At 39.9% G+C, this 24,720-nt stretch overlaps 1 protein-coding gene across 1 annotated transcript in view; it reads right to left on the reverse strand.

The window, feature by feature from the left end:
* Positions 1-24,720, reverse strand: part of SND1 (staphylococcal nuclease and tudor domain containing 1) — a 228,057-nt gene that overhangs the window by 26,146 nt on the left and 177,191 nt on the right. The window contains exons 17-18 of the mRNA XM_032949074.2: positions 5,663-5,851; positions 77-221 (exon numbers count right to left, since the gene is read on the reverse strand). Coding sequence (XP_032804965.2) covers positions 77-221; positions 5,663-5,851 — 334 coding nt within the window. The remainder of the gene's footprint in view (positions 1-76; positions 222-5,662; positions 5,852-24,720) is intronic.

The following is a 24,720-nucleotide window of genomic DNA, read 5'->3' on the forward strand; positions in this document are numbered from 1 at the left end:
AGCTTATTTGTCTCAAGGAGGCCCCCATGGAGTGGCGGATGCACTGAATGTGTGTGAAGGGAGACCACGTGCTTACCTGTCTCCACATCCTGGGCAAAGAAGTGCAAGTCATCGTTGATCTCTGTGATGACCACTTGCTTGTAGACGGTTTTACGCTCCGTCTCTTCTACGAGCGGCACGGTTGTCCCTTCTTCTGGCTGCTCCGTATAGTCGGCCCAGATCTGTTCAGTGAGATGGTTGTCAGTGGATCACACTAACAGGGCTCACGGCGAGTATTCCGACAACATATTTGAACAATTTCAAATATGTAGAAATGTTTTCTTTTTAACTACGCACATATTATTACTGAAGATAGTGAAACAGGCAGATACATAGTGATAATTACGCAGTTTAAATTTATCCTATGTAGATACATTATCTCCCATTATGTGTAAATGTAATTGATCTCACTTGTACTCCATTATATGACGACACTCTTTTCTCCATTCCCCCTCCTTGCTGGCAATTCACCACTATCTAGATTCACTACTGCTTATGCCTTTCAGATTTCATTACGCAACTAAGCACTGCCCGTGCATTTGCGTGGGATACATGGCAAGGGTGGCGTATAGTGGTGGGGGGTAGGCTCCCGGCTAAATGCTGTGGGATGCCTGCCTGCATGCCAGCCAGCAAAACTTTTTTCATAATAACATAGTATGACACAAACCATTTGATTGTCAGTGTGGTGTGTTGTCTGGGATTTGCACGTACGTGCATACGGATAATGTAACATTGATTTCCATGTTTACATTTAAAAGGCCTACCCCTGTGCATGAATTCTCCAATCATGCCCGCAATTTTGCTCACGTATATTAAAGAATTTCTTGCATGAATGTTGTATACTTTAACTATGGATAATTTTTTCATACATCCCCTTCCGTTTTCTTTCCCACAATGAATCAATATGAAAGCTTGCAAACGCCTAGAAGATAAAATAAAATAAAACTCGCCAGCCGCTTTTGAAGTGTCCCCATCGCGTAAGCTGGCAATTGGCGGCATGTGCTACAAAAATACCGAGGTGCGTTTTCCACTGAGGATGCAAAACGAAATGAGACACCTCTCTTCCCAACAAGCCCAATCCATACAACAGCCCACACACGATAGCCCGTGGTTGCCACAGCAGGTGCGGGTCCCCTACACATTTGCTATACATGGGTTTGTTACACAGCGGTATCATCTGCAGCTGTCAAGTACAAGAGGGGAAACATTATCTTGCATCTGAGGCAGGTGGCATTATGTGTACGGTAATTGTGAAGGCGAGCTGTGCCAAATTAGCTTCACACACAATTCCAAGAGCTAATTAATTTTTTTTTGCCATAATTGTAAAAAAAGCGAAATGAAAAACTTCAACAGAATGCCACTAAATTAGTAGTCCAGGGTAAATTTCTTTCCCAATTAAATTGTACTTCTCCCTCAAAATAAGGAACGCTTTGAAACTCAAAACATTATCCAATTCAAATGGGATATTTTAAGTTTTTGTGCAGAATATGCTCTTAATTGTAGCAGCTACTCATCAAATGTATAAAGAAGCTGACACAAGGCTCCCAATCAATCGAACTCATGAGTTCAAGTTGATTTTATATAACCAGGTGAGAACTCAAAGAGACCAGGATAGTCTCATTTGCAATAGTGACCCTGGGCATTAGGCTGTCAGTACCAAGCAATGATTGTTATGTATGATCCAAATTGAGCAATTTGCAGGTAATTTTAAAATATGACAAATTTGGACCCTGATGTCAGCATACGACGGCTTAGTCTTGCGAATGGCGCCTTTAACGTCCACTGTAAAGCAAACAAGCATGTACTATTATGGTTAATACACCCGCTGTAACAATCGGGCTGGGCAGCAACTGGATTCCAACCGTGAACCTCTACTGCAAGTGGGGAGCATGCTGCCTACTAGGCCACGTCACCCACCCAGGGATAGTTACCAATTTCTCCGAAGGTACGGTACAACATCATGGCGAGGTCTATAATCAGAAGCAAACCAAGGTAGAAATATTCCTATCAACATGAGATTTTAGAGTGGTGAAAACGGTAAGTTGTATGAACATGTTTGTCCATGTTTTCCTCAGTAAAGTACAATAATTTTTCTTTCAAAATAATGCACGTGTCAAATCTTTCCCCCCACGCTCCCTCCCCCCGAAATTAAAATCTGGGTTTGGAATGCCCAAAAAATAGCATCCCCTGCAAGAGACATTAGCTGTGCAAAGCAGAACAGCGAAAATATAACAAAATTGTTAAAAAGTAAATCCATCGATAAATATTTTGAAACCTATGTAAATGGATTTGCTTAAACAGAATTTTAAAAAAGACATGTTTATATATAACATGGCATAATTATGCTTGGTACAGTATAACATACTGAACAGATTCAGACATGTTAAATGACTGAGAAAAAATTGCATGCAATTGCACTGCATATCATATAAAAAAAACAAATTCTCAGCTGATGGTTCACATCAAGCTACATGGTGAGTTATATTTTGTACTACTGTATTATCAGCACAGGAAGATGTGAATATGCCCATGTCTATAACAATCCTGTCTGTATATTTGCAGTAAAGTTTCTGGGAACTTGAAAAAAATGGTGAATTGTAATGTCGGTAATGTGCTTCCTCAACCTAAAATTGGCATCAAATTCCATCTTGTCTTTTTTTTCGCTGGTGCTGTTGTATATTCGTCAGTGCAAGAGCAACCTCTTAACAGTAGCATTAAATAACTGACTCTGTAATGCATGTGCCTCCTGGAAACAAATTTACTGCTATTGCCATCGAAAGCGGTCGTTTTTTTTTTACTTACACATGCTTAATTTTAAGCTAGGACAGCCATACACTAAAAACAGCTAAATTAAAAAATCCTTTCACTAACGTCTAGCTGTTGCGCCTGATTTTATAATTGTATCCCAGTATGGCATTTGTTATATAAGAGTTATCTTAGAATAGATTCTTGCAAAAAGTATGCTGAATGTTTCTCGTCACAGCATCGTTTTACCCTCCCCAAGATATAGCCCCTGTTACCAAGCTCCGTTCTTGGTCTTGTTTTGTCTCTTGATGCCAACTTAATCATGTGGCCAGATAAGTATTTTATACATTGAGGGAAAAAAGTATTTGATCCCCTGCTGATTTTGTACGTTTGCCCACTGACAAAGAAATGATCAGTCTTTAATTTTAATGGTAGGTTTATTTGAACAGTGAGAGACAGAATAACAACAAAAAAATCCAGAAAACGCATGTCAAAAATGTCATAAATTGATTGGCATTTTAATGAGGGAAATAAGTATTTGACCCCCTCTCAATCAGAAAGATTTCTGGCTCCCAGGTGTCTTTTATACAGGTAACGAGCTGAGATTAGGAACACACTCTTAAAGGGAGTGCTCCTAATCTCAGCTTGTTACCTGTATAAAAGACACCTGTCCACAGAAGCAATCAATCAGATTCCAAACTCTCCACCATAGCCAAGACCAAAGAGCTCTCCAAGGATGTCAGGGACAAGATTGTAGACCTACACAAGGCTGAAATGGGCTACAAGACCATTGCCAAGCAGCTTGGTGAGAAGGTGACAACAGTTGGTGCGATTATTCGCAAATTTAAGAAACACAAAAGAACTGTCAATCTCCCTCGGCCTGGGGCTCCATGCAAGATCTCACCTCGTGGAGTTGCAATGATGAGAACGGTGAGGAATCAGCCCAGAACTACACGGGAGGATCTTGTCAATAATCTCAAGGCAGCTGGGACCATAGTCACCAAGAAAACAATTGGTAACACACTACGCCGTGAAGGACTGAAATCCTGCAGCGCCCGCAAGGTCCCCCTGCTCAAGAAAGCACATATACATGCCCGTCTGAAGTTTGCCAATGAACATCTGAATGATTCTAAGGACAACTGGGTGAAAGTGTTGTGGTCAGATGAGACCAAAATGGAGCTCTTTGGCATCAACTCAACTCGCCGTGTTTGGAGGAGGAGGAATGCTGCCTATGACCCCAAGAACACCATCCCCACCATCAAACATGGAGGTGGAAACATTATGCTTTGGGGGTATTTTTCTGCTAAGGGGACAGGACAACTTCACCGCATCAAAGGGACAATGGACAGGGCCATGTACCGTCAAATCTTGGGTGAGAACCTCCTTCCCTCAGTCAGGCCATTGAAAATGGGTCGTGGATGGGTATTCCAGCATGACAATGACCCAAAACACACAGCCAAGGCAACAAAGGAATGGCTCAAGAAGAAGCACATTAAGGTCCTGGAGTGGCCTAGCCAGTTTCCAGACCTTAATCCCATAGAAAATCTGTGGAGGGAGCTGAAGGTTTGAGTTGCGAAACGTCAGCCTCGAAACCTTAATGACTTGGAGAAGATCTGCAAAGAGGAGTGGGACAAAATCCCTCCTGAGATGTGTGCAAACCTGGTGGCCAACTACAAGAAACGTCTGACCTCTGTGATTGCCAACAAGAGTTTTGCCACCAAGTAATAAGTCATGTTTTGCAGAGGGGTCAAATACTTATTTCCCTCATTAAAATGCAAATCAATTTATAACATTTTTGACATGCGTTTTTCCGGATTTTTTGTTGTTATTCTGTCTCTCACTGTTCAAATAAACCTACCATTAAAATTATAGACTGATCATTTCATTGTCAGTGGACAAACGTACAAAATCAGCAGGGGATCAAATACTTTTTTTCCATCACTGTACATCTCAAAACGAAAAATTGTGTAACATCATACTGTTTCACGTAATTTTGAGTGGAATACAGGTCCCACAGTATGTGATATGAGAACAGCAGTGGTTAAATGCAAGGTTCTATGTACTGTTATGTTAAACGATCAACACTTTTTCCATTTACTATCAGCAGGCCCCTCCACGCAGAATACCACATGGACCTAAATGTGCATACAGCCACCCAGAAATTTTAATATTTAGGTATCAACTGATTTCATTTTTTTGAAGTACGTGCTCAACACCAAACTGGCAACATGCTTAAAGCAATCCATTTTACGAGAAGAGTTTAGCACGTGTGTGGCTATTAGCCCAAATGGACTCGACAAGGTGCAACTTTTAATGAGCCAAAACAAATGACTGGCAAAAGTTAAATGAAAACAAAAATGCAAATGAACCCAATTTTCAGTTTGCCTGATTTACAGTTTGGTGAATTCAGAACTCAGATGTATTTTTTGCCCATGCTTATCTAAATGCAGCAAAAAAAATAACACGTAGATTATATTTTAAATATCATGGGGCTAACAGCCACGAGTGTTGTTTAATCTACCATCACGTCGAGATGTCTTGGTGAGCTGCCAACAAGGTGGCATTTATCGCCTGCATCTAAATAAAAAGTCTCGGAAACTATCAAGGGGACAATTTTGTCCTTCGATTTAAAGCTCTGTCGTCCCAACAGGTCTGTTCCTTTCACCTGAAGAAGGCCACTTGTGTTGTGGCCAAAAAGTCGTGAGAATTAAATTGTTATTTTATTTTATTAATTTATTATTTTATTCTCATTCTACGTGACTTTACCGAAAGAACCAAAGAAGATGAATTTTGTCCTTCTTGTCTCAGCATTCACCACCCGGTCTGAAGGACGCTAAGTAAATCCAACAAACAAAAAAAGTGGAGAGGGCGCATTTACCTTCTCCTTTGCCTTCTTAGCAGCCTCCTCGGCGACCGTGAGATTTTTGAAATAGGAGCTGCGCTCGGCTGTGAAGTGCACCCGAGAGAGTGCGTGCTCGACCAGCGCCACCGACAAGTTGACTCCTTCCACCTGAAGCCAGCCGATGAAGTTTCCGGCCTTGTCCATCGTCTCCACTTCTACCTCCACCTGGGCACATCGCGAAAGAAAAAAAAGGGATGGCAGAGTTTTGTTTGGTGAAGTTTTTGGACGCGCGTTGACGCGTCGTGCGCAGTGTTCCGAATGAGTAAGGTACTTTTGTTTTAGGCAAGACTTTGCCCCCTCCCACCCCTCCTTCACTAAGCTGTGCTGATCAACACGGTGAAGAATGGTCAAACAACCCCCATGACTGACACAACGCAAGGGGGTTTCAATGGGAAGAAAATGTACATACATTATTATTGTATTATATACATTGATGAATGTATAATATACAGAAATTTATTATGATTGTATATTATATTAAATAATCATGAACATTACGTTATTGGTGTTATATAATTGGCCCATTTATAATCAATAAAAGTAAAAGTGTTTTGCAGTGTTGTGCCCAATAAAGTGACAATACATCAACCCGTACATTGCATTGCACCTGCGAGGTGTTCTCTGAAGACTCTTCTTATGGACATATATTTTGTCGAGGTGATACTTGAGGGAAATTTGGAATGTCCCATATGCTGTGCGCCAAGGAATTATATGGGATTTGTAACATTGGCAATCAATGTAATGTGCACACACACAACACGACAATGAATAATTTTCAAAAGAATCTTCTCTCTGATAAATGTGTAAATATGCAATTATAATATAAAATGGATAACAGCTGCAGTTGTTACTTTATCATTTATTAAAATATAATCGTTTTTACATAAAACATACAAAGGGATATTTTAAAAGTGAAACCGAGACAGATCCATGGAAATTGCATCCTCAAACCAAAGTTTATAACCCTAATCTCGTGATTTGTGGAAACATCTTAAAGCCAACTGGCTGTGATCTTGTGAAGAAAGTTTCAGAGAGCCCCATTGTACATCGCCTCTGGTCATGAATTAGCTTTACAATTGCCACTTTCCCATTTCGCTAAGCTTGTACTCCAATACATGGTCACTGACCCTTGAGACCTTTTGAAGATGATGACAAATTCCTTGATATAGTCTTCCATTTCATAGTGTTTCCAACTCGTGTTGCCCTCCATCCCTCGCTAATTGTGTGCTTCAATCACCCCTCCATTCCAGGAAATCCAATGCAATACCGTTTGGATCTTCCGTACGAAACACAATAACTATTTACAATTTTTTTTCTTATTTTTTTATTTTACCAGGTGAGGCCCACTGAGCTATGTAGTTCTTTTTCAGAAGCGACCTGGCCACACATGATAGCTCAACGAAGTGATTTATCACGTGAAAATGTATAGCAGCCGAATACTCTGAACACATATTGAGTCTAAATGTGGAGGGAAAAACCGGAGGATTTGGAAAAAAATACACGCGGCCACAGGGAGAGTGACATGCAAACTCCAAATATACAGGTGTCAGGCTCGGGATTAAACCCACGACCAGCATACGAGGCGATGGAGATAACCACTCACCACTGCATCGCCCCAAGAATGTCAGAGAGCTAAATACTGTGCATAGAAATTTTACATGTTAAAATAGGCTATATTAGGATTGGCAAGGCAAGGCCAATCGTAACAAAATTCGGAAGTGCTGAGCACTGTGGGTTATTCATTACTAGTGGGATGCAAACTGAGATTCAATGGCTCTTTCAACGACCACACATGCCCCTCTCTAACAGGACACACGTATCCATTATACGATCGTGAAAGGGGGCATTCATTATGCACCAGACTTTTGTAAATGATAGAGTGCATAAGCAGCAGAAGGGATGGGCAGAATTAGTAAAATTATTAAGGCAAGGGTAATTTTTTTCTTCATTATTTAAATCTCATTTGCATAGATTATGTCATAAGCTTGAAATGACACCTCATTTATTGAAATTGGTGGAGTGGTTTAGGAGGAGTTCTAATAAATATACATACAAATTTTCAGCTTATTTAGATGGTATAAAGACTATATAAGAAGACGGAGGTAAAAAATTATCCAGTACTGAGTTGCAAAAACCCTCCCGGGAATGAGTACCTGTATTACATCTCAATAAGGGCTATAAGTCACAAAATATTGTCCTGGTGCAATAACAAAGGAATTCATTTTTAAATAACGATGTTCCCAATTAGATCTACATTTCCATGCATAAAAATGAGGATTTTTTATGTTCATGAAATGACAACAGCGGACTAACACGGGTAGACAAAACATTAGATAAGCTCAACTGATCACGTGCGAGTTCAAATCTTAGTCAACTCAAATCCTGCGACGAGTCAGCCCATCATCTCTCTGGGTTTGATAAAATTAGTAGTACCACTTTGTGGTTGTCCGATGGATAGATGATGCCACCGCCATACGAACATGGAATGTCCACCACTAGTTCAGGGCTGCAAATGGGAGCAGCACGCACGTCAATGCTCATTTGAGCAAGAATCAGATTTACTTTTTAATTTAAGACACGGGTAATTCTCTTGTGAAATGTATGTTTAAACCAGTTGTATACATTCTTACCAAACAAAATTTCCTGAAATGATACACATTATACTACATAATATCCGAGCAATCAAATTCCATACCATTTAAATATTACGATAACAGTGTTGTAAAACATTTTTTATAGCTCTGAAAAAAAATCTCATGTGACTATCTCAATTGCCATGAGAGAATAAAAAAACAATCGTTGGAAAATCAGAACCATCTGTCATGCAAGATAATCCTCCGAAGCAATTATTTTTTTTCTCCGAGTGACAACTCTGCCATTAGGCCGATTATCACAAGTACTGGACATTGCATTTGAAAGTTATGTGCTACTTAGAAATTCAATTGAACATTGAGCATATGCCTGGGGATTAAGGAACACTTGAGCTAACTGAGAAAACTAATACAGTCGAGAGGGTTTCTCACCAAAGTCAATGTGGATTGCCAGATTTTCCTACTTTCTACAAGAATAATCGGAGAGCTGTGAAATGTTTTATTTATATACCCAACAACATATGCATGTCAAGCAATTAAGATTATCGCAATGTAATGACTATCCCATACGAATAAACACAATTAACTATTATTTTGAAACGCAAAAAAAACTTACATTTAGATGCATTGTGAACCTCGCCGTTGCATCGATAATGCAGTGCAAATGTTTTTTTTACATGTTCAAAAAAAGGCATTGTTTGTGCTAATGTAAGCATTTCTGTTGACAAGGTCATCGTGCAGAGTGCCATGCTTACATTTCTAGCATTGTCGGGAAACCTCATTCACACCAACACATTCCTGCGGAGGGGGCTGGTAGGAACGTTGGTTGCTCGGTCAATGGCCAGGGTCAATGGCGGCGTGGTGTATTCTGCAAATATGCCCGACTCTGAGGGCGGGCACAAACCGATGTGAGTAGGTTAAACGTTGAGTTTTATAAGGGCACCACGGGGTGACCAGCCCCTCCCCACCCAGCCCCACCCAGCCCCACCCTCCCCACCCAGCCCCTCCCTACCCTCCCCTCTCCACGCAGCCCCACCCCTCCCACGTGGACAGACATCCACAGACATACACAATTAATCTCCTGCCTCCTGTAAATTAATCTCGGTTGGGCTTCCAGTCCACTACGTTTCCTACCAGTAAAATTAATCTTTCGTATATCAAGTCCTGTATTAAATACACCGTTGCATTCACCTTCAAGCAACATGAGAAGTAACACCCCTCCAAAAACACAATGGACATTTAAATAGAATTAACCAAAGGGTAGGCACAGATTAAGTTTGTAAACGACTTTCATCATTCCACCATGAAAAAGACCCAACCAACCTCAACGTTTCGAATTGCTCCCCAACAACATTGGTGTAAATATGGCAACCTGCAAAAAGGTGAGCCACATCCAATGTGAGATATATATTTCTTACGGTCTATTTATTTCACGGGACAAATCTGTCAAAAGGCGTTTGATTGGCCGCTCAAGGGAGCTCCTGGGTTCTCGAAAGCATCTTCACGGTGCTCAAAACCTGCCCAGGAACCTGAGGCACATTTTGAAGACCTCAGCTAATTGACTTGAGTCGGCAGTAACAAAATAACAGAGCCATTTTAAAAACAAAAATTATAGCTTTAAGATTTTTATTTTTATTTTCGTCAACGCTAACCATGTATAAAAAAAACACACGCATGTCACGGTGCGCCCCATTAACCCATATACACGAGTGGTATTGGTTCACCCCTTCCTCCAGAGAGAGAGAGAAAGAGGTTGCACCTGCAAACGTCCACGGATGAACTTTGTAAGCGGAACGAACAGATCTTAAAACGGGTGCTTGACAAGCTGGTCTGCGGTGTAGACCTGAGTTGGTTTGGCCATCTGCCAGACAAGGGTCTCTGCGTTGCCTCATGTAATGGCTGCAACACGTAAGCCAATCATTCTGATGGGAGGACACCGGCAGAAAATCTGCAACACTGGAGTAATTAATGTGGGAATAATCATGGACCCCCCAATACGATGGGTATTTCTGGAAAATGCCAATGACTTCAACCACTCACTGATCAGCAAAACTAGACTAAACTGGGTTAGTGCATGGGAAACTTTGCATTATGCATGTCTCAGGCCTGTTTTATGCATAGTGCTTTCCTGCTGATAAATGTGTGTTCAAAAAATGTAACGGGAAAAAATCCATTACTTCTACGGATTTACCACTGCATTAGCATCACCAAGGGTTTGGTCCACATACTCAAAATATCTCTTGATTTTGCTCACTTTATTTTAACAGAATATCCTCAAAATCAAACCAAACACCACATGAACTTAACTGGCTGACTACTACTGTCCAAAAGACACAAGCACAATAATAAAATGTGGGCGTTTCAAACTCTGGACTACATTACAATTCTAAGGCAGTGCTTTTTGTGAAATGTGAAACATTCATAGAAGGCCAGTATGCAGTGCGTGATGTTAGAGCAAAATGAACTGCTTTCCAGTAGCAATAAATCTTGGGCTACTTAAAAATTACAATATACATAGTGAGTGTTCTCACTTCATTAATAGGCAGACCTATGCAGTAGCAAGATATCAATAAGAATCAAGAATGTGATATTCAAGAATCTCTATTTACTAGTTTTCTGGACTTCGCAAAAGAAAGAAGATGCGTTATAACAGTTTCCATGTAATCCTTTTTCAGCCCGGTCCGTTCCAATCAACCAATTGCTCAGTTTATTGGAGCACTTCAAGATGGACCTATTCACATTCATCCTGTTTTGCTATTTTAAAACATGTCATACTTTTATTTAAGCCTTCACACATAATTGTAGTACAATACAACTGAAATGAAAACCACTAACAGATGTAAAAGTGTGAGATGTCAAGTGTGAAAATTCACAAATTACCCCAGATGCCAAGAGGTAAGACAAACTGCAACAACAACAACACCATGAAAGGTTGTTGTGAAATTGAATCAGCTATTTTCAATACCATAAGTATTTTTTATATAATGTATTAAAATATTAATCAGACCATTCTCATACAACAAAGCACATGATATACATACGAACATATAAAAGGTACAATTCTTGCCAATGCTCCTGCTATACAGTGGATTTACAACCAAGCCCGACTGAAACACCGGAATGTGAAAGACGGTCAACATTCCCAAACCCACGGCGCTGCCCAAGGACCACCAACTGCTTCAAGCTTCCTCACCCTCAATTTGCCACTCCAAAGCCTGGTTTCCTTGGGAAAGGAATGACAAATTTGTACCAAGACCAGAAACGTGGGGGTATAGTAAGGGATTTTTTTGGTACTTTTTCTCTCTCTCTCACACCTCCCTTAGAATTTCGAGTTGAAGCCAATTACAGAACACTCAACCACGCTCTAAATGTTAGGCACCCCCAGCACGGGGTCGTCAGGCTTTGCTCTCATTAGTTTTCTAAATAGCACCAGTGCAGGGGAGGTGAACGGTAGAAATCAACGAGCACCATTGATTTAAAAATACTCGCATTACACGAGGATTTTAAAATACCAAATTGACCGAACAAGCGAGTACCACAATACGAGGGAAGATTATTGAAACAGTAGGCTATGATTATTATTCTATTATTAGAATGAAAACCGTGTGTTTTGGAAAATCTATTTAAAGTGCAGTCTTTAAAAAACACAATTACATGAGTGTATTTTTGTTATCAAAGTATATTGTATGTTTTTTTTAAGATGTACTGGCATACTGAAGTTACAAGTTACAAAAAATATAAAAAATAAAACAATGAGTTTAGGAACTAAAAGAGACAATTTATTCGTATAACTTTTGAAAATCCGACATCAGCAATGTGTTATCAGTGTAATTCCGACACCAAAGCTACATTCTGCTGTAATGAGAGCATGATGTCGTATACATCATTGTGAATTAAGCTAAGAACATTGAAGGCTATATAAACAGAAACATAACAAAAACTTTTCCGCATTGATGTATACCAGGTCCTGTTAATACTGCATGTATTTAAATCACCTCATTCAGGAGATATGCATTGCATTGTGATTAAATAGATGCAAATCGAACGTTTAAGCTGATACAGAATGCAGTGAACACAAACTGTGTATAAACGAGACTCACATGAGAAATAATCCGAATGAGACGAAAAATGATCTATTCTTCAATCGAATCAAGACCAAGAGTCATGTAAATGCATCAGACTGATGGGGTGGGAGGGCGGGGAGCATTGCTGCTGACCTAGTACATAATGTATCTATATACAGTGAGGGAAAAAAGCATTTGATCCCCTGCTGATTTTGTACATTTGCCCACTGACAAAGAAATTATCAGTCTATAATTTTAATGGTAGGTTTATTTGAACAGTGAGAGACAGAATAACAACAAAATCCAGAAAAACGCATGTCAAAAATGTTATAAATTGATTTGCATTTTAATGAGGGAAATAAGTATTTGACCCCTCTGCAAAACATGACTTAGTACTTGGTGGCAAAACCCTTGTTGGCAATTACAGAGGTCAGACGTTTCTTGTAGTTGGCCACCAGGTTTGCACACATCTCAGGAGGGATTTTATCCCACTCCTCTTTACAGATCTTCTCCAAGTCATTAAGGTTTTGAGGCTGACGTTCAGCAACTCGAACCTTCAGCTCCCTCCACAGATTTTCTATGGGATTAAGGTCTGGAGACTGGCTAGGCCACTCCAGGACCTTACTGTGCTTCTTCTTGAGCCACTCCTTTGTTGCCTTGGCCGTGTGTTTTGGGTCATTGTCATGCTGGAATACCCATCCACGACCCATTTTCAATGCCCTGGCTGAGGGAAGGAGGTTCTCACCCAAGATCTGACGGTACATGGCCCCGTCCATCGTCCCTTTGATGCGGTGAAGTTGTCCTGTCCCCTTAGCAGAAAAACACCCCCAAAGCATAATGTTTCCACCTCCATGTTTGACGGTGGGGATGGTGTTCTTGGAGTCATAGGCAACATTCCTCCTCCTCCAAACACGGCGAGTTGAGTTGATGCCATAGAGCTCAATTTTGGTCTCATCTGACCACAACACTTTCACCCAGTTGTCCTCTGAATCATTCGGATGTTCATTGGCAAACTTCAGACGGGCATGTATATGTGCTTTCATGAGCAGGGGGACCTTGCGGGCGCTGCAGGATTTCAGTCCTTCACGGCGTAGTGTGTTACCAATTGTTTTCTTGGTGACTATGGTCCCAGCTGCATTGAAATAATTGACAAGGTCCTCCCGTGTAGTTCTGGGCTGATTCCTCACCGTTCTCATGATCATTGCAACTCCACGAGGTGAGATCTTGCATGGAGCCCCAGGCCGAGGGAGATTGACAGTTCTTTTGTGTTTCTTCCATTTGCGAATAATCGCACCAACTGTTGTCACCTTCTCACCAAGCTGCTTGGCAATGGTCTTGTAGCCCATTCCAGCCTTGTGTAGGTCTACAGTCTTGTCCCTGACATCCTTGGAGAGCTCTTTGGTCTTGGCCATGGTGGAGAGTTTGGAATCTGATTCATTGATTGCTTCTGTGGACAGGTGTCTTTTATACAGGTAACAAGCTGAGATTAGGAGCACTCCCTTTAAGAGTGTGCTCCTAATCTCAGCTCATTACCTGTATAAAAGACACCTGGGAGCCAGAAATCTTTCTGATTGAGAGGGGGTCAAATACTTATTTCCCTCATTAAAATGCAAATCAATTTATAACATTTTTGACATGCGTTTTTCTGGAAATTTTTGTTGTTATTCTGTCTCGTACTGTTCAAATAAACCTACCAATAAAATCGTAGACTGATCATTTATTTGTCAGTGGGCAAAAGTACAAAATCAGCAGGGGATCAAATACTTTTTGCCCTCACTGTAAATAGACATTTTTATGGAGAGATTTTTTTTTACTTTGTTTTCTTAAAAAAAGCATACGTGTAAACAATCTTGCTGCTTTTTTCGATTTAAAGCTTTCGTGACTGCAAGGATTCATCATCTTTGGTTATTTCGGTAAAGTCACGTAGAATGAGAATAAAATAATAAAATAAGACAATAAAATTCTCACGACGTTTCGGCCACAACACAAGTAGCCTTCATCAGGTGAAAGAACAGAACTGTCGGGACGACAGTGCTCCAATAAGTGTTGTTAAGATTCCTAGCGTCTTTTTAAGCTCGGTGAGAGGCGTGAAACCTCTTGACAAAGGAGTTTAAGTATCAAAGCAGAATAATTTAGCATTGAAATAGCTGAGGGATTAGCTTGTGACAGAAAGAGCTATGTTAAAGTCAGAGTTTACCTATTAACAGAGGCATTTAGTATATGGATGCTAAAGGCCTCCAACTACCCAACTTTCATACAGTAAACCGATATTAAGCACATTTATTATATTAATGTAATATAGACTTAGTTTGTTTCACAAACTAAACACAAAGCAGTTAGAAAGAAATGAGTTTTTAATCTCGATTTAAAAATACATAGCTCCAGTGGTTTCCAAAAATCGGAAGGAAGGGCATTCCAGATGGCCGCAGAAGCGCATCTGAGAGCACGCGATGCAGTGACCTTCTTTGTTTGATGACTAACCAAAAACTGCCACTGCGAGGATGACCGGGGTTCGCGTAACGTAACAATAGCACCATCTGTAATGCACTCTCTCTGGATTCCACTTTGCTCATTCCAGCATTCCTCGCAGGCAATGCCGAGCGCAAAAAGGAATCCTTGCCGCCGGCAAGGGAAAACCTGCCGAGTGTGCAAGGGCCTGCTCATTTCCATGACATCCTTTTTCACTGCAAGTGCTGGGCTGTCACTCTTTTCCTAAACCAGTGTGGATGTACACAGATTCTATCCAACCATAAAATTATCGTGGTGTGTGTCGCACAGTACAGTGCATTTTCAAGAACCTCTTAATTAAATGTGTTTATGCTTTCATAGCATATACCGTCATGCTCTCTACTACCACAAAAGTAAACATCAGTACGTACATATAAACACACACAGTATATATAACAAAACATAATACCTCAGTGGCATGCAGTGTAAAACAGTAATATTAAAGTTATTATTTGGCCTTTTTTCCCCCTAAATAGATTGGAAATGATAGGCGACAATGAAAAGCACAGTTCACTTTTCAGTGAATGGCCTTTTACTTCCTGATGACACAAGGCTCAAATGTCAACCGCGGACAAAAGGAAGAAGCTGGTGAACACGAGAAAACGTCATGACATGCACCAGACACGTCCTGGCAATGACAGTTACCAGGAGAAAACATGTTAACAGATCCCAGGAGGGTCATCCCTGATCCTTGAGGTTGGGCTTCAAGTCAGAGGTGAGGAAATTCAAGTTACTGAGCAATTAACTTACCTGCATTACATACTGAACTGCCCATCTTAAAGAAAGCTTAATTTCATCTTTATACACTATCCAATTGCAATTTCAGGAAACATCTCTTGGTCTTGCTATTTGGAGAATACGACCATGACTATTTTGAGACGGCTTAAAATGATACTTGGGACTTTGAATGTCTCGTAGGTTTTCGTGTGTCATCTAATCAGAAAATATGCAATACTTTTCAACGTGAAATTTTCAAGGACATTCCATGTTCTTCAAAGAGTGAAAGTAAAATTATGGACTCAAAACCATTTTGTTCAGATTATACATTTTAACAGTGGGTATGTCTACAACACGTTCATTGCCCTAGCTAATAATGTGTATTGACTAGCAATTGCCAAGAGGAGGGTTGAAAATGTCCTACAGCCTAATGAGAAGCTGTCGTGCAGCATTAGCCCAACTTGTGATCCAATAGCTCAGGGAGAACTGCTGCCACCACATTTTTACATCCTTGTTCATGGAGACAATATCAGGTGTGATGTCTTGCCGTTTTAGGCTATCACCATTTAATTCCTTGTCCACAGAACTAGCTATTGGAGGACATTTTGTGGAACAAACAAGTGTTCAACGCTTTGCCTCTTTTGTTCATTCATTGACATTTCTTCCTGAAATCTACAAAAAAAAGTTAAGCTTACCACAGTTGCAATAGTAGGAATGCAGGAATGCAATTGAAACATGGTGGAACAAACATCGAATTCAAAGCTGTTGCAAAGCAGGAAAATGACTTTTGTTATGAGTAAAAGTTATTTTTAAAAACATGACAAAGCATGGCAGAAATATATTTGCAGTTAAATTGGGGCAGCGCATAATGATGTTGTTGATTTGAAAAAAAGACAACACGTTTCAGCCGAGAGGTTGTACTGAACATCATGATATAAATCACAAAATTAGCAATTAACACCTGCAAATAAAATGTATATTCTGTCATGACCCACGCTTTATTTAACTTTAAGGGCTTTACTGTATTAAAAAAATAGAGCGTAGCAAGATTTATATGGTTAAAAACATTTATAAATGAAGGTTGTGAATCTTACATTCGTTTCCAAACTTACATAACCTATGGACGAATTTCATTGGGAAGAAAAGTATAATGATTCATAACACATTCTACCAAATGCTTAATCAATAAAAAAAAGTCAGCAAAAACATAAATTATTTTACAAAATTTATTTGAAACTATTCATTGACAGTTTTCCATAAAATTTATATTTATTCTGTCCATGTAAGTAGCAGATGTGACGATATAAAATGCTGTGGTAAACGTTAATCACGTAGCAATATTACTCTTCGCTGGCTAGTGCTGGATGACAAATTGCCGAGGCTGGGTATCCGATTCACAGTTCTGCATGATTATATACAAAGCAGCACTGTTCGAGAACCTAGTTATTGAATATGCACTGTGAAAAATTTAAGATTATATTTATTATTTATGATATTCAGGACACTGCATAGTGTGTTTATGGAACTCTATTAGTCGAAACTGATGTACAATGCACAGATTTTGTTGATTGCTGCGCACTGAAAACAAGGCTGATTTATAACTACGATGAAGCACACAACGTTACATACCCTTTCGATTTAAAGCTTTCGTGACTGCAATGATTCATCTTCTTTGGTTCTTTCGGTAAAGTCACGTATTTTATTCTCATTCTACGTGACTTTACCGAAAGAACCAAAGAAGAGGTTACATACCCTGTCAAGTGTCTTATCTAAGTTAATGCCCTTAATACAATGCTGTTGCAACACAAAAACTTATAACTGTTTTTTAAATTCTTGCATTTAACAATCTGTCCACCCAGCAGCATAATTGAGTACACCGCAGTTAGTCGATCAGCAGATCTCGTGGGGTGGGACAATGTGTGGGTATACTCTCACCTCTTTCAAGACATCTGGATAATAAGACGAGTAGGCCAAATACTCCCAACAAGGGATATCTAGAGTTCCCTCTGGTGGAGGCGGTGAAATACAAACAATTGCAGGATTGCACCCCTTCACGTTAAGAATTGTTACAAAGTACGTATATGATATTTAATCATCTACAACAAAAATACTGGTTCTGGAGAAATACAGAACCCCTCTGGACGACCACCCCTGTTAATGACTAATTGCTTAACGACGGGCCTCCATAGAGCCCAATGTGTAGTGTATAGTAGTGTATAGTGTAGTGTATAGTAGTGGTGTATAGTTGTGTAGAGTAGAACCCCACAAAACGACCACCCCTGTTAACGACTAATCGCTTAACGACGGGCCTCCACGGAGCCAAATTGTTTGATTACCGACCATTCCCCTGTTAACAACGGTTTGTTGGAGGTACAGTAAATATAAATGCATTTATTAACCATGTTTCTTTTACTATTATGTGTTTATAATGATGTTAGTACCGTTATGTATGAATATCCATTGTTTAGAAATTACCAAAAAAATGTTGGGGTGATTAAGGGAAACTTTCGATGCTATCGGAACGAATTAAGCCTTGAACATGTATCTCCTATACAGTACTCGTTAAGGACTAAATCACTTAACGACCGGTTTAGTGGAACCAATTACCGTCATTAAGAGGGGTTGTACTGTAATCCCATTGCATGATATAAGCATGCGTAAATAAAACCAGGTAGAACCAGAAAATAAGTGACAACTTTAGACTGTGCTACTCTGAAAACATGTACAAGCCTTCTGTTGTAAATTGAAGTATATTCCCTACTGGACATATGCCTCGTGCCTTTAATGGCTCAAGCATATGGAAAATGTGAGTATGCGCTACCAGTATGATACAGAAAATGAGCAAATTACCCGATGTTCAATACATTTGATGGGGTGGAGAGGAGGGCAAACATGTTCAAACTACCGTTTTGGAATCATTTATACCATACGAGGGGGTGGGTGGCCAGCACCACTCCCGACCGCCTTTGTCTCCCCAGTGGTGATGTTGACAAACCACACCAGTTACTCGTTTGAGTCTGAGTCGACCTAGGGGAGGCCCCAGACCGGTTCAAATAATCGTCACCGGTGGTGGCCGTGAGCGGGAATCGAACTCGGGCCGCTGGGTTCGTAGCGCAGCGCGCTAACCATAGGTACACATACACGGCCTTGCTGCAGACACACACACACACAACTTTCAGGGTGCGTACGGCAGTAAACGACTGAAATAATAAAGCAATGCTGCGCGAAGAACGCCTTAGACCTGCAACACATTTGTATTTCACTTTACCCGCGATCAGCAGGCACACTCTGTTTCGCTTCCGCACACGGGTCACATGACAGATGTGACGTCACAGCTCACTTGCCGTGCAAAAAATATATGCATTATTGAGCCCCCCCCCCCCCCCAAAAAGTGTATTTTTATAATTTTTGCATGGTGTACAGTCTGGAAAGTACCCACATGGCAAATTTCAAGTTTGTTGCATGTCGGGAAGTACGCTAAACATTTTGAACAGACACACATAATCATAAATTTATCTTTTATATATGTAGAGATGATACAATTCAACGGTACAATTGTAATCTGTGCTGTTTCCAAGATACAGATCATTGCATTTTCTTCCAAATACACACTTTGTGTAAAAACAAAGGAACGTTCGGTCGTATATGGTTTTTATTGCGGGTTTATGTGATATGCAGCAGGGGGCAGTGTAGCAAAATACAATGTCGTGCTGTACCTTCTATGCTCGCACATCTTATGCTCACTGCCTTCACCAACTCATAACTGACCAGCGTGGCAAAGCATGGCCTAACAACCCAAGACAATCCAGATGTTGTCGGGGGAGGGGTGGGGGAGGAGAGGCCCTCACATCCAGTAGATTATTGACATGCAAATAAAAAACGGTGAGAAACGATTAACGTCGACCGAAAAAAAAACCCCTCTATTACTGGGCAGCTCTTAAACCAACGTGCACTCTGGTCCGGGTGGAGTGGGGTGGGGAGAGTTGTGGGCCTGGGTTGGGCGAGAGAGCACGCAACGCACGGCGCCCGTCACTGCTGGGCTCCTGCGCCCTGCAAAAGCTGCAACGCTCAGCTCTCCTGTGGCTCGCGCCGACTATAAACAGCATCAATCTTGCTTGTGTCTCAATTTTAATTGCCGCATGTGCTCGCAAAGATATGCACACGCCTAATAGGACATTCCTAATTAGCCATTTCAGAAAAAGGGGGGGGGAAGGGGGGGCAAAACACATTTTGCAAATTACACGATGGGCCGAGATCCACCGAATACTCTTAAAGATGCACTTTGTACATATCGTAGCAAGTGTTTTAAATAGCCCTTGCCGAATATCAAACGTGCATTGATATATTAGGCATTACACCGTAATGCAGATGCATTCATAATAACGTGTTTAAAGTGTTACTATTAAACCAAGACATTTTTACGTGCAGTTGCCACAAATAACAACATGTAAACAGTTAAACAGTGAACAAGAGTCAAATATACTTGCACTACTTTGTTTCATCGTAATTTCAAAAGAATGTTAAAATTGTAATTTTATAATAGATCTTTTAAAATGTGCATGGATTCAAACTATTACTACATGACATCAACCACCACATTACATGAGTAGTGCTCTTTCCCCCACACCCCCTTAGCATCCCATCCCACATCAACTGAAAATTATCGTTTTGTTTTTTGTTCATCATCACACCAAACAGCCATTCTTAATCCACTGCTGCATGAAGGGTCATACCGTTTAATCCGTTGGAAAATCATGTGCCGTGGTGTCAAGTGCAGATACTCACACCTCTTCCAAGATGTTTACTCAGGGTGGAAGAGTAGGCCCAATACCCTTTAGAGAGGCTATATAAACTCCCTCTCGAGGAGGCAATGTGTAAGCAATGATGAAGGCTAGAGACCCACAAATGTAGTTATTTTGCAAATAGCAAGTACTGCCTGTCTTTTAATTCGCATGATTAAAATTAAAGATCACATTTTCTTTGGGCAACATAAAAATAGACAATGTGTACGCACCTCACATGCTTGTCAAAAATGTTACAGCTTTTTAAAGATATTTTAATATTATATTCTTAGCTCTTTCGGTAAAGTCACGTTAATAATAAAATATATGTAAAACAATAAAAATTCTCAGGACGTTTCGACCGTAACACAAACGGTCGTCATCAGGTGTGTCGGTTTGTGTTATGGTCGAAACGTCGTGAGAATTTTTTTTATTGTTTAATATATATTTATTGTTACCGAAAGAGCTAAGAATATGAATTACTGCAGTCACGAAAGCTTTAAATCAAAATATTTTAATATTGTTTCCTGTTTTTTCTGCTTTATTTTTGACGCAACCTTCGAAATCCAGACACCCAAAAATGAAGTGTATTTTATTCAACCCCAAAAATTCGAGCTAAATCCCTCAGTTAAAGCAACTGCAAATAATTTTACGTTGCGATGAAAAACAAACGGATCGAATAAACATATAACTGTCATCTTAGTACGCTTTACGATTTAGTTTTTATGCAATAAAGATAAAGGAGCCAACTGCAAAGAAATCTCAAAGCACATGGCAAATCAAACAATGCACTCAAAAGCCTGAAGATTTCATTTCCGATTCCAGGAAGTCATTTGCTGTTGGGATCAACTACCAAAACCCTTTGATCTTCTAACCATCTCCAAATTGTGATTTTTTAAAGATGACGCTTCAAGCTATGGATATGGCTTTAAACATTCAATTACTCAATGTCCTTGGTTCTTTCGGTAAAGTCACGTAGAAGGGAAATAATAAAATAATACAATTTTCTTGCTGTGGTTTTCACACCTGATGACGATTTATCATTTTTATCATTTTATTGTTTCCCTTCTACGTGACTTTACCGAAAGAACCAAGAATATGAATCCCTGCAGTCACGAAAGCTTTAAATCAAAAATTACTCCATGTCCTCTATTGGCTCGGTATAATGTTGATTCAGGATGTTTGATGAGTTTGCTCAGTTACACTTCTTTTTGAATGTTTTCTAGAAAATAAACTTAACGGGAAATTAATTGCCAAAATTCAATTTTCAACAACTACATGGGCAATTGAAAGACAAATGAACAATTAAACACTGCTACCAAAAGCAATGAAACAATAATCTTGTAAGGCTTCGGCCAATGCAATGAATGTTCAAAAAACAAGATTTGCACATATATGCATTAAAGTAATTTACAGTCCAACCTAGTTTCTACCTGCATGTTGCATAAAAGGAAAAAAAAACATTTTACGTGAGTACATTTCAAAAAACGAATAACAAATAAATACAGCTCATGCAGTTAACATTGCCTTGCAATTGTTACATTTCAATGACTAAATATAAATTAGGGGTGTTAAACAGTCCCGTTAATATGCATATAAAAATGTTGTGTGGCAAACAGAAAAAAAAAACTATTTACAGTTCAAGTACAAACACCATTCTGCGTCAAAACAGGAGCAGCGCTTTTAGCTTTCACTATTAAATAAAAAATTCCAAGCACATTCATTTCCAAGGATCAGCCATGTGGGCACAGACACTTGCAGTACAATGGATTTCAATCAAAGTGCTGTAGACTCATTCAGCCAGGAAATTGTTGCCGTTCCATCAAATGATCACCTTCAAAAGGACTGATATATGAAGGTCAGGGACAGAATTATTGCCGCTCGCTGCAGTACCGTTTTGCCGGCCAGATATGAACTGTTGATATGTTGGAAGGATGGAAAGGGACTGGCTTAGTTTTCCTTATAGACCCAGCAGGATTTGTCAAGATGTAAATTACTGGACCTTATCTTAAAAATGAATGTACAATGAAAAGGTCAATATTGAAGTTTATATGTCCATATTTTATAAGTTCATATGCAAGGTCCATTTTTTTGTCCCATTAAAATGCACCACATGCTCGCAGGAAATATGTAGTCGTCTATCTTTGACGTAAAAATTAGCATGTTTCCTTTCATCCTGTACCACCTTGTATTTATCAATGGTTTTGTAAACAAAGGATAAATCGGAATATTTAATCAAATCTAAAAATAGTCATGCTTAAATGCCAAGAAAAATAATTGAGTGGCAATAGCTAGACACATTTCTCCATATCTCTTTTGACATTTTCAAGACTAATCTCACATTCTAGCGCCAAACTAAACAAGAGTGCAGTAACAACATGACAAAAGTGAACGACCCATTTCACGCCCATTGAACCATTAGAGCAGAGCACTGGTAATACAATCGCTCTACACTTATAAAATCTCATTCCATGTTTAAAATTTGAATTGCATACCGTGAACACGGAATTGTAAACATAACGATGCGAACGGTAGGCGGACGCGTGTTTTGAGAGCCTTTGAATTCACATCTCGGAAATAATGCACCTTAGGTGATACTCCAATGTGGTAATGCTACAGTGATATGCAAAGTATTGGTGAATAATTTAGCATTTATATAATAATAAAAAAACCCACAAAACATTATAGCAATAATAACAGAAAAAAATCCCACCGCATTTATAATAATGAGCTGTGACAGGACCGGGGATCGCTGATAGGACTCAAGGCTTCAGGTTCAAGGGTTTGGACACCCCTTGGTGCCCCTCATTATTTGGGAACATCGCCCATGAATGTGCCATCTTTATTGAGGGGCATTCAAGTCCCTTCCTCCAAACTGTTTCTCTGCAAATTAGGGCGTTGAACAAACACTTGCTGAAGAGAGACATGATCATCATCGTCATCGTGGTCCCTTGGTTCAATGCCAATGTATGAATGAAAGTTTGTCACGGTCAAGGAAGACCATCCCGCAATGAAGACCGCTCAAAGGCTCCACTACCCACAGTGGTGTACAAGTACGGTGATTTTGTTTCATTCAGCATAACCTGTTAAAAATGTGCACATTTAAAATCAAAGAAGTGCACGTCTATATCTATATAAATGTAATGCTGTTAAAAATTGAAAAAAAAACGTCGTTATAGTCTGAGGCTAATGTTTGGGTACAAATATTCTTAGAACTCTTTTTTTTGCATCCAATATATATAAAGCATAGTAAAAACTACTTTCATTGCCACCTTGAGCCAAGTGGTGATGGATACATGCTTGTAGTCTAGAGCTTTGGAGGTAAGAGTTGCTGGATCACATGTTCATGAAACTCCCCAACCCACTACCAGTACCAACAATTAAAGCCATTGCGAAACCACCACAGATATTTTGCTGAGGCGAATAAGGAAAAGTTATTTGTTCGAACAAAACAAAATCAAAAGCATAACTATATTATTCCAAAATAATTGCAATACATTTTGAGTTAAAATTACTCAGTGTTACTGTTGCTCCTGGTTTGCATATTAAAAACGTATAAATCACTGCAATAAAAAATAGACCAGCTGAAAAAAAATTTTACACGATAAAAAATAACCCAAAACCACAGCTTAATTATAAAGAAGTCACAACGTATAAAAAAGATTAAAAGGTAAAGGCGCAGTACTCCAGTTGTTTACTCACAACAACGCTGACAGAAAGGCCTCCATTAGAACTATCTGCCGTGTAGTTGTTTGGCCTACTCGTGCATGCTGGCAAGATGTCTTGGAAGAGGTGAGTTACCCACACTTTACTCAACTACACGCAACCTGCCGATCGACTGCGGTTGTACCCATTCTATTCTTGCGTGTGGCAATATGTTCCGGAGCTAAATGCCAATGTTGAGGGCTGCTAGCCACGAGAGGGCTTCACAGGAGAGGGTTCGTGTTGTTTTGCTATTCCTCCTCCGTTGAAGGAGCGCAGGCCACAGTGGTTTACTATATGGTCCATGGTTTGGGTGGCATGGCTACAATCACGCTAACTGTGATTCCTCTTTAAATGTTCCGTGTACGGAGATGTTTCGAATTAATCTGTTGATGTTCTGATGCAGTTGATGGTTACACGTGTGTCTCGCAGGAATGTCAAAGCCAGAAGGTGCCATACTTGGGTCTCGAACGAAGCATTTTATTCTGGACATCTGTGTAGTTGCCACTCTGTTCACTAACGTTCTTTTGAATCTGAGTGAGATTTTATGAAGGCGACAGCGCGATCCCACGTGGGGGATTAAGACTTGAGTTTGGCGGCGAGGTACATTTTTTGAGGTGTTGGTGGATGCATCTCTCTGCAGATATTCGGTGCCAAAATGTTTGCCAGAA

This window comes from Petromyzon marinus, chromosome 7 (assembly GCF_048934315.1).
Source record: "Petromyzon marinus isolate PM22_M1 ecotype Great Lakes invasive population chromosome 7, UKy_Petmar_22M1.pri1.0, whole genome shotgun sequence".
Lineage (NCBI taxonomy): Eukaryota > Metazoa > Chordata > Hyperoartia > Petromyzontiformes > Petromyzontidae > Petromyzon > Petromyzon marinus.